General features: G+C 41.3%; 1 protein-coding gene across 1 annotated transcript; it reads right to left on the bottom strand.

Annotated features, from left to right (window-relative positions):
• Window positions 1-40: 40 nt before the first annotated feature.
• On the bottom strand, window positions 41-7,997 carry LOC100494478 (di-N-acetylchitobiase). Its single transcript, XM_002931672.5, has 7 exons — window positions 7,774-7,997; window positions 5,534-5,672; window positions 4,650-4,858; window positions 3,952-4,123; window positions 976-1,073; window positions 511-657; window positions 41-405 (listed from the first exon to the last, which is right to left on the bottom strand). The coding sequence occupies exons 1-7, from the start codon at window positions 7,906-7,908 to the stop codon at window positions 220-222; spliced, it is 1,086 nt and encodes a 361-aa protein (XP_002931718.1). The 5' UTR covers window positions 7,909-7,997; the 3' UTR covers window positions 41-219.
• Between the last annotated feature and the right edge of the window lie 5,882 nt (window positions 7,998-13,879).

The following is a 13,879-nucleotide window of genomic DNA, read 5'->3' as shown; positions in this document are numbered from 1 at the left end:
ATTCCTAAGGGAAGGAACCTTTCTAAGAAAAAAAAACACATTTTTTGATACCTACAACACAATTTTGGCATGTAACAGACATACTGTAACAAACGTTACATTTGTTCTGCATTACTCTGTGTTCATCATTTTCATTTTTCACTAAGCAGGAATTTAGGTAACAATGCAGAATCATTGCATCAGTGTCAGTCTTATAATAATAAACAGCAGTTTGATCTGTTATGGTGTTAATGCTTGCCACATCATTTTAGTTTGCTTCTTAGACACAGGATCACTGGAGTAATCTAGCGTATCCGCATTCCACATGCCTATGCCTCTTAGGCTACGCTTTGGCACATACGCTGCCTTCAGAGATATACTCTCAGGATCATCGTACCAAACCTGATGTATATTACCTTGTGTGTCCTGCAGAAACAGTTTTAAAAATATAAAAATGGTGTATATATGCTTTAACTTGGCATGGCAAACATCAGTCACACACTTTAGACAAGGTCCCATATAGTTACTAACCAAGTAATTGAAGAAAGGAGATTTCTGAAAATCATCCCAGAGCCTTCCACTGAGTGAGCTATTGAGCTGCTTCATAATTGTGCTGTACGGGACTTGCTGAGCTGCAGAATCTAGAAGTGACTCTTTAAAAAGAATACATTTGTTGTCCTGAAAACAGAACAGGACAATTTGTTAAAAGAAACAAAAAAAAATGCAGTCACCTAGCACATATTTTTGTATAGTCTGACTTTCCTAAATAATAGCTTCATGAACATATTTATTGCTTATTCGGCACTCTAGCCACAGTCACTTTTTTTACACTCCCCCTACCAATTAATAATTGCCAATACACCTATGATACCAGGCAGTATAAAATCCCAATGACTTACTGAAATCTATGGATCACAATCTACAAAGGTAAGCTATTAAGTATTATAAGCATGTCTTAAAGCGTCAAAATAAGATTTTTTTTGCCAAACAACTTACCTTGGTCAGCTTCAAGCACTCATAGTCATAGCCATACCAGGGAATTCCCATCACAAGCTTCTTTGGATTTATACCCAAGTTAATAAACTGGTCATAACCTGTAAATGGAAATAACACGTATTATACTCTATAATTAACATTTACCCCCAACACACTAGTACCCCTATGTAAGAAAAGGCACAAAGTTTACTCAGGTGCAGTAACCCATAGTGAGATGTTCACTTATAAACAGGCAACTAGTAAATGCTTCATAATGATTGGTTGCTATAGATAGCAAGAAATGCAGCAAACTATGCAACTTTTTTTGCATAATCCTCAATTTGGCCAAAAGTGTGTGGACACCTGCCTGTCCAAAAGGGTATTAATATGAGTTAAGTCTATTGGTCATGGGCGTCCGCAGAAAATTTTCCAATGGGGGGCAAGTAAGCTAGTATCATCCTGCAACAGACAAATATATATATATATAAATATATATATTTTTTTTGCAGGATGATACTAGGGGAGGCTAAAGATGGCCCATACACAGACTGACCTACAGCTAATGTGACACTTAGTGGATTCGCTGCTGGCGTAAAAAGTTAACCTCCCAACTACCTCTTGCCGTTCCCACTGACTCCCAGGGATACTGTACAAAAGTGCGGGGGGGGCTTTTTTGTTTTTACCCTAAAATGTTTAGTATGTTAAAGTATTTATACACGCATTTCTGTGAGGGGATCTGCAAACATTTGTGTTTGTGATCAGGGCTAGTTTGCATTCAAATTCACTTTTATTTTTAATGGTTTTTCAGTTATTTAGCTTTTTGTTCAGCAGCTCTCCATTTGGTATTTCAGCAGCTATCTGGTTGCTAGGGTCTTATTTACCCTAGCAACCAGGTAGTGGTTTAAACAAGAGATGGGAATATGAATAGTTAAGGGGCCTACTTGGAAAAATAAGTAATACAAAATTATAATAATAATAAAATTGTAGCCTCACAGAGCAATATTTTTGGCCCCCATTTGAAATCTGTATAGAGGCAGAACAGAGGCCTGTGTATAGTACCTGGGTATAGTACCTGTGTATAGTACCTGTGTATAGTACCTGTGTATAGTGCCTGTGTATAGTACCTGGGTATAGTACCTGTTTATAGTGCCTGTGTATAGTACCTGTGTATAGTACCTGGGTATAGTGCCTGTGTATAGTACCTGGGTATAGTGCCTGTTTATAGTGCCTGGGTATAGTGCCTGGGTATAGTGCCTGTGTATAGTACCTGCGTATAGTGCCTGCGTATAGTACCTGGGTATAGTGCCTGGGTATAGTGCCTGGGTATAGTGCCTGGGTATAGTACCTGCGTATAGTACCTGCGTATAGTACCTGCGTATAGTGCCTGGGTATAGTGCCTGGGTATAGTGCCTGGGTATAGTACCTGCGTATAGTACCTGCGTATAGTGCCTGCGTATAGTGCCTGGGTATAGTGCCTGGGTATAGTGCCTGGGTATAGTGCCTGGGTATAGTGCCTGCGTATAGTGCCTGGGTATAGTACCTGCGTATAGTACCTGCGTATAGTGCCTGCGTATAGTGCCTGGGTATAGTGCCTGTGTATAGTACCTGTGTATAGTGCCTGTGTATAGTACCTGTGTATAGTACCTGTGTATAGTGCCTGTGTATAGTGCCTGTGTATAGTGCCTGTGGGATGAAATCTGCAGCAAAAGTTGAGAGTTGGTTCTCAGGTAAAGTTACAGCTGCAGATTCTTCTTTTCAGTCTTCATTTGTTTCCAGTTTGCAAAATCTCCCGATCCCTGTGTGCATCTGTGCTCTGATTGGTCAATTTTACTGTCTGTCAAGGAAGCTGTGCTCTGATTGGAGAATCCACAAGAAGAAAGATCCAATCGGAGCACAGCAAAAACGGGCTTGAGGAGACAGTGCAGAAAGTAAGGTTTTTTTTGCTACTTTTCCAGGGGGGGGCAAGTGCCCCCTCTTGCCCCCTTCCGTGGACGCCCATGCTATTGGTCTTTTTGCAGGTAAAACAGCCTTTACAATGCTATAGGCTAGATGATGGAACATTGTTATTTGGATTTGCTTCAATTTGGGGTCATATCAGCGTTCCAATGAATCCCACAGGCATTTAGTTACAAACAATGAAATTTTGGCTCTGTGCAGGCTAGTCATAACCCTTTACAAAATCACACCCTTTAGTGCTTATTCAGGAAGTCTTGCTACACTCTGTACCTCACATTAGATATAGAATCAAGTAAAAGGTGCAGAGCAAAAAGCTGGTGCATGTAAGGCAGCCCTAAGCCATAGGTCAGGCAGTAACTACAGGACTCTGTTGTGCCCTTTGCCCATTTAGGATCCTCCCTAACTTGTGCCTCTAAATGACATGCTAGTTAGGAGACACGTAAAAGGTATATGCCACGCTCATGAATATAGTATTAAAGCATTTAGTCATTTTGCAGAAGTCAGATGGCATTTAGTGCTCTAAATAAAACAGTGGAGAATTGGGCAGAAATGTGGGTAACCTTAAAATGAATAACCAAGTACAGGTAGCATAGGTGCTTATCACAAATTCATGACTATCCTTTTAATACATTTGAACTACATTTCACTGTCCTCAGTTTGCCTTTGGTTAAAAGGTTACAGAGTGTAAGGTGAACATATGAGAGAGAGTTGCTATATGAGTTGCTATATTTCTACCTCTATGACCAATTAGAACGTTCCCCAGTCAACAGAAAATTCAAATGCTATTTACTTATAACAAGAAAGGGTACAGTCGTTACTCTCACTTTTTGGTTCATCTCATTTGAGATTGTCAAGCAATATGCCAGCAGTTGTTTAACAGCAAATGTTTTACATATGCACTGATTACGTCACTGAAAACCTCTGCTTTTGCCAAAGTGTAGCAGAAACCTTATAAAAGTCTTCTTTTTGTGTTACTGCTTCCACCAAAAAGGTAAAGTTTGTTGCATGTTGTCTCCTTTAAGGTTATAAATAAGCTCTTACCAGTTAGGGTTTCATTATAAGGAGAGTTAGCTCCTGCTACCCATTCTGTGAAAAGCTGAGGAGGCATGTCATATGACATAACAAATAGGAAGTCACACAGATCCGCTATACCCGTGTAGTTGTAACATCGAGCAGCTACACAGTTAGGAGCCCATGGAACATCAAAGGTTACCTAAAATTGAAAAGGCAATGGGTTTTCTATATAAAAGACACATAAAATCCTCTTACTGCATGGATAATTATATCAATAAATTCATTTTATTATAACACACATTCAGTTCATATTAATAATTATAGAAATTACATAACCCAATTGCAATTTACCCTTATATAAGTAACAACATCTATGTTACTTGTCAGAAGGCTGCCTAGGGGTTTAGAGATGAATCCAAGTACACAACAGTTAATCCACTCAGTAATAGTGCTTCACCATAAATGTGAGTAAATTTTATATTTATTTAGCAGGCCATGTAAGGGGCAGAATATGTGCAGCCTGTGAATGACTACATGTATTCCCCTTACGAGCAAGTCATTCAGTAGATGCAAGCTGGACCATGTCTCGGCTATACAGGCATTTAGAAGAGAGCTCCCTTTTACAAAATATTGCTGCAGAATTTTCCTTTACTATAATAGTAAATGTGCACTGTAGTGTGATAATGTTAGCCCTGTATATAATGTAGCCAAAAGACAGATTTTACCTGGGAGCCAGGGATTTCTCTGTGGAAAGCCTCAGTAGTTTCTTGAACTAGAGCAGTTAATGCATAATACTCAGGCGAACCTTTCAGCACTGGCTGCTCTATATCCAGATTAAATCCGTCCATAAACTGACTCTGTGCCAGCTCAAGCTTCTCTGTTATCCAAGCTGTTCTGATTTTTGGATCCACAATGTCTTTGAGTGAAACATCTCCTAAATACAATGTAAGAGAATATAACAAATTTGCTTCTTGAAAGAGAAGGAATGAGTAATATATTTAAAACCATTACAAATGTGCCCAAAAATGTACATTACAAAGCACTAACTTATTTTGCTGGGAAGTTAGCTTGTAAGAGACAAAGGCACAGTCAAGGCAGTGGGAGTCAAATACTGGAGACATGGAATCTGTCTTTATTATCTAGCAGTATACTGGAAGGTATGCACTAGTATATATGACCAGAAATAATGCAGCTCTAACTGAAGCAGGAAGAAGTGTGGGAGTGAAAGACAAAACTCTGTCCATTAATTGGCTGATGTGGCCTAGCATGTATGTGTGCCTTGGTTTTTTTTGTGTGCACCGTGAATTGTATGATCCCAAGGTGCATCCCTTAGCACTTAAAATGGCAATTTTCTATTTAGGATTACCCAATGGCTCACACTGCTAAAAAAAGTATATTATATTGAATACACTTTATTTAGATGAAGCAGGGTTTGACATATAATCTGGTTTACGTGAGATATTTTTATAGACACCTGGTTTTATTAACACTTTTTCACAAATCAAAGTTTCTGATCATCTGCTTTCCCAGTAAGAGTCAGCTGTATGTTTTCTACGCAAAGTGAATACAGTATATGAAAATATTCCTTATGTCAATATATTTACCACACCTGATAATACATATCTTACTCCTTTGGAATGGGCAAAACACATGAGGTCAGGCTCATATTCAGCAAATGTTGCAACTGTGGTAATCTGAGTCCAGTCATAGAGCAGCCAGTTTTTCTCTCTCACGTGGAAAACAAATACCTGAAAGTTGGAAATACAGTTAAATGTAGTTGCATTTAATGTGAAAGTCCAAGCACCAAGAAAGTACAGCTACTGTGTAGGAGACTGGTAAATCATGCCCCTTTCTCACTAGCAGTCCTCTAGTTATTTAGACACCTATAAAGGGTCCTCAGTATAAAAGGAAAGTAAGTCCCTTTTCCTGGGTCATAGCATGATGCTTGCAGTTCTACAGTTTAATAATAAAAAGCTGAGCAGCCACATGGACAAGGTACATTTTGTTAGATCTCCACCTGAAGCAGGCAGTTGCACAGAAGTGGAACCTGGGTTTAGTTGTAGGCCCAGATAGGTCACATATATGTAGCCCACTTTAGAGAATGTGCTGCTACCTGCTGAGATCTAGTGGCGCTAACAGGATCCTGAGCCCCGCTTACTATGGGGAACAGATGTTGCTGTACTATTTGGCGTGCCTCCACCCAGTATAGGGACAGACTGAACTGTAACTCCCTTCCTGAGAACTTGATATTATACTTCTGCTTGGGGACTCCCAGCCCTCCTGGCACCTTGCCCCCTCCCTGGGGTAGATTCTTACCAGGCAGAGTGGATCCTCCAGGGTATGGAGAGACCAAGACACTGGATGGATGTTTAACCAGTGGAAATTGTTTATTAGCACAGATGTATCAGACAGGCAGATCACACACACAGGAGCAATGTTACAGTCAGGTTACACTCCCTCTTCCTTAAGAGACCCTCTCTCCACGAGATACTAGCAGTACTCCCCGCCAAATGATTCTCTTTAGGGGTTCCCTCCGGTACTTCTCGCCAGAAGCCCCTCTCTAGGGCACTTCCCGGTACTCCCGCCAAGCGGACACCCCCCTCGAGACCTCACTCCGGTACTTACACTCAGATACCCCTGGATTAGGCAAATCTCCTATACTTAGCACTTAGTTCCCTGACTCCAGCTATGAGTGCTGGTGGATCTTAATCCAGTAATTCTCCTGTTGGGGCCAAGCTGCCCAGCTAGCTTGCCTGTCTTCCACTCCTAGAGCGGACTAAACTTAAACACTCTCTGTCTAACACCGGCCTGTAATTAACCTCTATCCAAAGAGGGGTCCCAGGCAGGAAGACCTGGCAGCACATGGCTGCACAGCCTTATATACTAAGTGTACCACCCTGTGGCCATAACCCTGAACTGCAGAGATACTCCCTTTCTTAACACAAAAACAACTAGGACCACCTTTAGGTGTCCAATTCCCTAAGGCCACCCTCTAGTGCCTGTCAAAGGAGAACCCATCCTAGGGGCCCCAAATCTTGGAGATCCCTACATATAGTTCTGTTATAGGTCGCACTAGGTGTGACATTTAGGGCTAGCTAGCTGAGCAGCTCAGGCTCTGATGAGGATCATAGAGGGATTAATATCCTGGGTGTACTGTTGCCCTGAAGAAGGATCCTAGTGTACAGACTCAGGGCTAGATAGTGAATTTATAGTGAAGTTACAGTTACTTTGGCCTCCAACATACTCAAGGGCTCATGCCTGAGAGAAAAGTCTCATGCTGGGTAAAGTTTTGTGTATCTTATGGTTGTACAAGTACATAATTTGCCATAAGCTTACAACTGATATTTGTGTTTCAGAACAGAAGGGTACAGGGGGCACCCCACACGTAAAAAATTGTACAGATCTCCAGCTTGTTACTGGCATCCTCTACCATGCACAGAAAAAAGCCGCTCCATGTAACTTTATAAGACTAATTGTGCGTTCGCACTTTGTACCAGCAATGCGACCCCTGGGAACTTTCGGGCAGCAGCTGGTTTAGAACAAATATGAAAGTGCATGTTTTAGCATTAAATTACACTTCTAATCTTCAGAATCATTCAGATGTAGGATTTCTCCACAATATATTAAGGACCAATGCAGACATATGAGGAGATACTCAATGCTTTTCTTGCCTGATTATCAGTCCTGTTAACTATGACACATATTTCTAGTATTATGATCAATATTGTAAGCAGATCAAATTTTCAGGAGGCACAAGTTTGTGCCCAGTCTTTATTCTTAGAGGCTTATTTAGATTCACCTAGTGGCAGCTACAATAACATGTCACTATTCCTGTTCTCCATACAGTACCTCAAAGTCTCTGGTTTCAGCAACTGGCTCACAGAGAGCTGGATCTAAGCAGGGGCAGAGAGACGAACACAACAGTATCTTCATCAAGAAGAGAAGGGACCATAAAGCCCCCAAGCCAGCAGGAGGCAATCCCATCTTATCCACAGGAGAGCAAGCCTGTCTGCACCTCGCACAAATTCAGTTAACTTCCCTATTCATGTGAGGAGGCGTTGCACTCAGTGGGTGAGGCTACCGTCATTGTAATCAGCAGTATACAATAGCAACCGGGGCAGGCAGCAGTGCATACAGAATGAAAACAGAGGAATGCCACCCATCTAGATTTTTAACCCAAGGGCAGGGTTAATAGAAACTATTCACAGACAAAATAGTGCATGTGACACAAGGGCTGACTACTTTCAGTAATAACCACAAGTATGGGACTAGTAGGAAGGAAGGAACCTGTGCATGATGGGAAGTTTAAAAAGCAACTACAATAATTAGAAAGGGAAGTTTGAGAACAAATTTCATGTTGGTTTGAAAACCGTGAAGTCATTGAATGAAATCTGATCTGTTGTTGGCTCCACCCAGTTTTTCTAACCTTGGACCACAGTTATATAATAAAAACCACTGTGCAAAGTTTGGGGACCCTGGTTTTAATAGTGTCTGAATGGCAGCAATTTAAATTTCCCCACTGTAAGTGGAACTGCAGTTACCCAGTGACTTAAGGTGGCCATACACGCTAAGATCCGCTTGCTTGGCGAGTTTGCCAAGCGAGTGGATCTTCTCCCAATATCCCCACCTACGGCTGGGTGATATCGGATTGATTCACTCGTTTGGCCCTGGGGCCAAACAATCAAATTAGGACAACAGGTATAGGCGCCTGTCAGTACGGGGACCGCATCAACGAGCTGATGCAGACCCTGATGGTCTAGCCGATTTCAGGAAAGATATCAGTCGGGCAGGCCCGTCATTAGTGCCCATACATGGGCCGATAAGCTGCTGAATCAGACTAAGGGACCATAATTTTGCACCTTAACTCTGCAAAGTTTAGGGACCCTAGGATTAATAGTTAAAGAATGGCAGCAGTTTAAATTTAAACCAATAAAAGTCAATAGGTAACTTGTGATTGGTGGTTGGTGGGTGTGCCCCTTTTTCTAACTGTGAGTCAAAGTCACCCAGTGACAAACAGTGGGCACCCTGGCATAAAAAGTGTGAGAATAACAGCATTTTAAATGTAAACCAATAAAATTCAATGGATGAAATCTGATTGGCTGTTAGTGGCTCTGCCCACTTTTACTAACCTGAAACTGCAGTTACCCAGTAACTAACTGCAAGGTTTAGGTGAATTGTGATTGGTGGTTGGTGGGTGTGCCCACTTTTTCTAACCTTGAGTCTAAGTCATCCAGTGGCAAACTGCAAAGTGGGCACCCTGGCATAAATAGTCTGAGCATTTTTTATTTAAGACTATGAAATTTAAAGGATGAAATCTGATTGGCTGTTAGTGGCCCAACCCACTTTTCCTATTTTTGAACTGCAGTCCCCCAGTGACCAAGTTTGGGGACTCAGGCGTAAAAACTGTGAGACTGACAGCATTTTACATTTCACTAAGTAAATAGGTGAAATTTAATTGGCTGTTGGTGACCCTGCTCACTTTTTCTAACTTTGAACCGCAAATACCCAGTGACTAACTTTGCAAGGTTTAACAACATTAGAATTAATACTTAAATTATGGCATCAGTTTAAATATAAACCAATGAAATGGATGGAAATGGATTGACCGTTTGTGGCTCTGCCCACTTTTCCTAACCTTTAACCTTTGTCCCCCAGTGACCAGCTGTGAAAAGTTTGGCGATACTAGCATTAAACTTGTGAGAATGGCAGCAGTTAAAATTTCCCCACTGAAAACAATGAAAGAAATGTGATTGGCTGTTGGTGCTCCACCTACTTTTTCTGGCCCTGAATACATAGTCAGCCAGTGACTGACTGTGCAAAGTTTAGAAACCCTGACATAAATAGTGTGAGAAAGGCAGCATTTTAAATTTAAACCAAAAAAATTCAATAGGTGGTCTGATTGGCTGTTAGTGGCTCCACCCACTTTGTGAAACCTAAAAATGCAGTCCCCTAGTGACCCAACTCTGCAGTTTGAGAACCCCAGCGTTATTACTGTGAGAATGGCAGAAGGTTGAATTTCCGCCAAGTCAATAGGTAAAATCCAATTTTGGGCATCCAACAATGAAGCAACCTGCTCCGCTATAGGGCGAAGAAGTGTGGAGAGTTTGGGTGTTGTACCCCTAAAACTGTAGGAGGAGTAATATTGATGACATGCACAACACTGTGCACTGAAAATGGCAACCTTTTGTTTACTCTCCACAAGGCCAACAGGATGGGCAATTCGAGGTCTCTCCCTTCAGACATGCCGGCCGCCCCCCCCAACCCCCCCCCCAAAAAGTGGCAGTATCATAGCCAATGTGGTCCAACCGAGGCTTTTTGAGCTTTGCGCTGAAGCATAAGCTTGATGAAAGTGGAGGAGCTGTGTTCCCATTAGGGAAGAGCTGCTGGCTTATTTTTTGTCGGGGGCTTCGCACATGCCCCTTCTGCCTAATCATGCTTCAGTTCCTTTGCCCCAGCCATTAGGCGGGCGGGAGGTATTTTTCTTTTTTACTTTCCAGCTGTTAGCTGGAGCCTTACCAAGGCAATTAATGGCATTGCACCCGCACACTTCAGCACCCTTTTTGTGTTTGATTTGTGCACCCTGCATGGGTGTCATAGTCCTCTGGGCTTGACCCTAGGCCAAGACTTGGTGTTTTTCACCCTAGCATTGGCGAAAGTGAATCTGCCCGCACATGCTGTTCATTGGCGAAAGCCTTGGATGAAAGCCATGCCTTCGGGTTGGTCTCACAGGAGATGATCCAAACATCTTAATCTTTTAGCATTCTTGACTTTTTTTTACAATCCTATTCAGCCACTTATGCATAATACAACCTGCTACAGCTGGCCCACCGATAAGGGACCTCCATCTTTATTCACAACTCTAGGTGCCTATATAGGAAAAAGGCACACTATTTATACACTTTATTAAACATACCAATAAATACAATTCACTAAATCAAAGCAACACTCATTGGGTATAACATAAGGCCTGCTTATTGACAACTTTCACAAGTACTAGGAGTCCTTCATGCTCATAAATAGGATAATAACATCCACAAACTGGGGGGGGGGGGGGGTTTGCTGCACCTGTGCTGTAGGTAACAAAGAACAGCCCTGAGGTACAAAACACAATCAAAAGGTGCTGTGTTCTAGCCTGCAGGTAAGAGGACAACATCAGCAAGAGCTAAAAAACTTGCGCAGGGTGAGCAGGGAACTCACCATGCTCGTGGCTTAAATGGGTGCTTCACATTTTGCTATGTTACAGAATGTCCTATTCCTGAACTAAGTCTTCTTCTTTGGACATATTTCAGCTTTCAAATGGGAGTCACTCACTGACCCCCAAGTTATAAAAAGTGGGTGGGGCCACAACAGCCAATCAGCCAATTCAACCTGCTGCCATTCTCACAGTATTAACACCAGGGTCCCCAAACTTTTCACAGTTGGTCACTAGGGGACTGAAGTTTTAGTTTTAAAAAGTGGGTGGAGCCACCAACAGCTAATCAGATTTCACCTATTAAATTTTATTGTTTTGATGCCAGGGTTCCTCAACTTTGCACAGTCTGTCACTGGGTGACTACGTATTCAAGGTTAGAAAAAGTGGGTGGGGCTGCAAAAAGCACGCGAAAATCACATTTCTTTCATTGTTTTCAGTGGGGACATTTTCAATTTCCCCATTAAAGCCAAGGGGTGAAATTTGATTGGCTGTAGTTGGCCCCACTTTGGGTCATCCAACATGACCCCATGATTATGTTATTCAAGTTAGGGGGGTGTAGCTTCAAAGAGTGGCAGTAGTTTGAATATCTTCCCTGTCAAAGTCTATGGAAAAATTGGAGGGTTCGGAGCGGCGCAACAAAAAGACAGGGGCCGGGATCGCTTAGAAAAGCACAAGCAACCTGCTCCGCTATAGGGCAAAGAAGTGTGGAGAGTTTGGGTGTTGTACCCCTAAAACTGTAGGAGGAGTAGCGTTTAGAAAATGGGGGGCGCTAAGAATAATAATAATAAGAAGAAGAAAAAGCGGAAGAATAAGCTGGAGAACAGTATGTTGGGTTTTTCAACACAACATAATAGGAAAAAGTGGAAGAATAAACTGAAGTCGAAGAACAGTATGTTGGGTTTTTCAACACAACATAATAAGAAAAAGCAGAAGAATCAGCTGAAGTCGAAGAACAGTATGTTAGGTTTTTCAACCCAACATAATAAGAAAAAGCAGAAGAATCAGCTGAAGTCGAAGAACAGTATGTTAGGTTTTTCAACCCAACATAATAAGAAAAAGCAGAAGAATCAGCTGAAGTCGAAGAACAGTATGTTAGGTTTTTCAACCCAACATAATAAGAAAAAGCAGAAGAATCAGCTGAAGTCGAAGAACAGTATGTGGGGTTTTTCCACCCAACATCACAATAGCCCCCGACTTTGGAAATTGCCTGTAGTATGTGTGAGGCTTACCCACTTGAGTTCAGGAAAAGGAGCAGAGCCGGAAAATGCCTGCTTTTGCTAAGAAAACACAGGTTGAGAGCAGAGAAGCCAGCGCTCCTTGGGCCCATGGCCAAAACCCACACAGCCTCCTGTGCTTTAAGGGGGACTATTGTGAACATGAAAATTTTAGATATTTAATTTTTTTTATATATATGTATATATATTTTATTATCTATAGAGAACATTTAAAGAATAATAGATACTTTTTTTAGTGTAGTAATGTTTTTGCTGCTGTTGCTGCTCATGTGAAATGCAAAACATGTGGCTGGTATTCTTGTTACTGTTAGAATCACAGTAATTGTATAAAAAATATGGCAAAAAATACTTGCCAGTGATTGTGACCTAAAAGCCTACACGGCCACAGTGTAATCTAGTGTAAAATATAATTAGCTCATGCTTTCATTATCTGTTTTCTTAACTCTTAACTATTCGTTGCAGGAACACTGCTGGGTGTTCTTATGGGGTCAAACTTGCATACTGGGTTCCATAGACCTTTATTAAAGGGGTGGTTCACCTTTCAGTTAAGTTTTAGTATGTCATAGAACGGATTATTCTAAGCATATTTTCAACTGGTCTTTATTGTTTGCTTTTTATTGTTTTTAAATGATTTGTCTTTTTCTTTTCAACTTTCAACAGCAGCCAAACAACAATCCCTCAATTTTATTGTAATTGTTACTTTTTATTACTTTTCTTTCTGTTTAGAGCCTCTCCTATAAATATATCAGTCTCTCATTCAATTCACTCCATAGTTGCTAAGGTAAGTTGGACCCTAGCAACCAGATAACTGCTGAAATTCCAAAGTGGAAAGTTGCTGAACAAATAAAAAAAAACACAAATAAAAAATGAAGACCAGCAGCAAATTGCCTCAGATTATCACTCTCTACATCATGCTAAAAGTTAACTCAAAGGTGAACAACCCTTTTAATGCTCGTTTTGAGAGAAAAAAAAGTTCAATTAACACGTAAAAGTTAAAGGAGAAGGAAAGGCTAATAAAGAGTTAATCTCAAGCTGCAGGCAAACTTTCAGTTCTCTCAATAGTGCCCTTAAGTCTCCCCATATTTCTCCCGTTCAGATGATCAGAAGCCAAACAGGAAGAAAACGCTGAGCTGTGTAAAGAAAGTTCCCATAATGCTTTGCTTCTGAACCGAGACCCAGACCGGTGTACATGCTCAGTTTGTAAGACTATGGGGCACATTTACTAATCCACGAATCCGAATCACGAATGGGAAAAAATTGTATGGGAAACGAAAATTTCAGAAGATCGCAAATATCACGAAATTGCTTACGAAAAAATCGTAAAAACCTTTCCGATTTTTTCGTGCAAACGTCCGAAAAAGTCGTGCGGTGTACGAAAAAATCGTTTGGACGCCCGAAAAAATCGGCGAAAATACACTTGGAGCATTCGCATGAACGCTCGAGCATTCATGTTTTTGTAAATCTCCCCCTATGATTCAGCTTCCTGCTGATTGGCTCAGATCCACATTCCTAAGTGGGCGGGAGTGAG

The sequence above is a fragment of the Xenopus tropicalis genome, chromosome 4 (genome assembly GCF_000004195.4).
Source record: "Xenopus tropicalis strain Nigerian chromosome 4, UCB_Xtro_10.0, whole genome shotgun sequence".
Classification (NCBI taxonomy): Eukaryota; Metazoa; Chordata; class Amphibia; order Anura; family Pipidae; genus Xenopus; species Xenopus tropicalis.
Note: the sequence above shows the minus strand (reverse complement) of the source record. Positions and strands in the feature narration are given on the sequence as shown.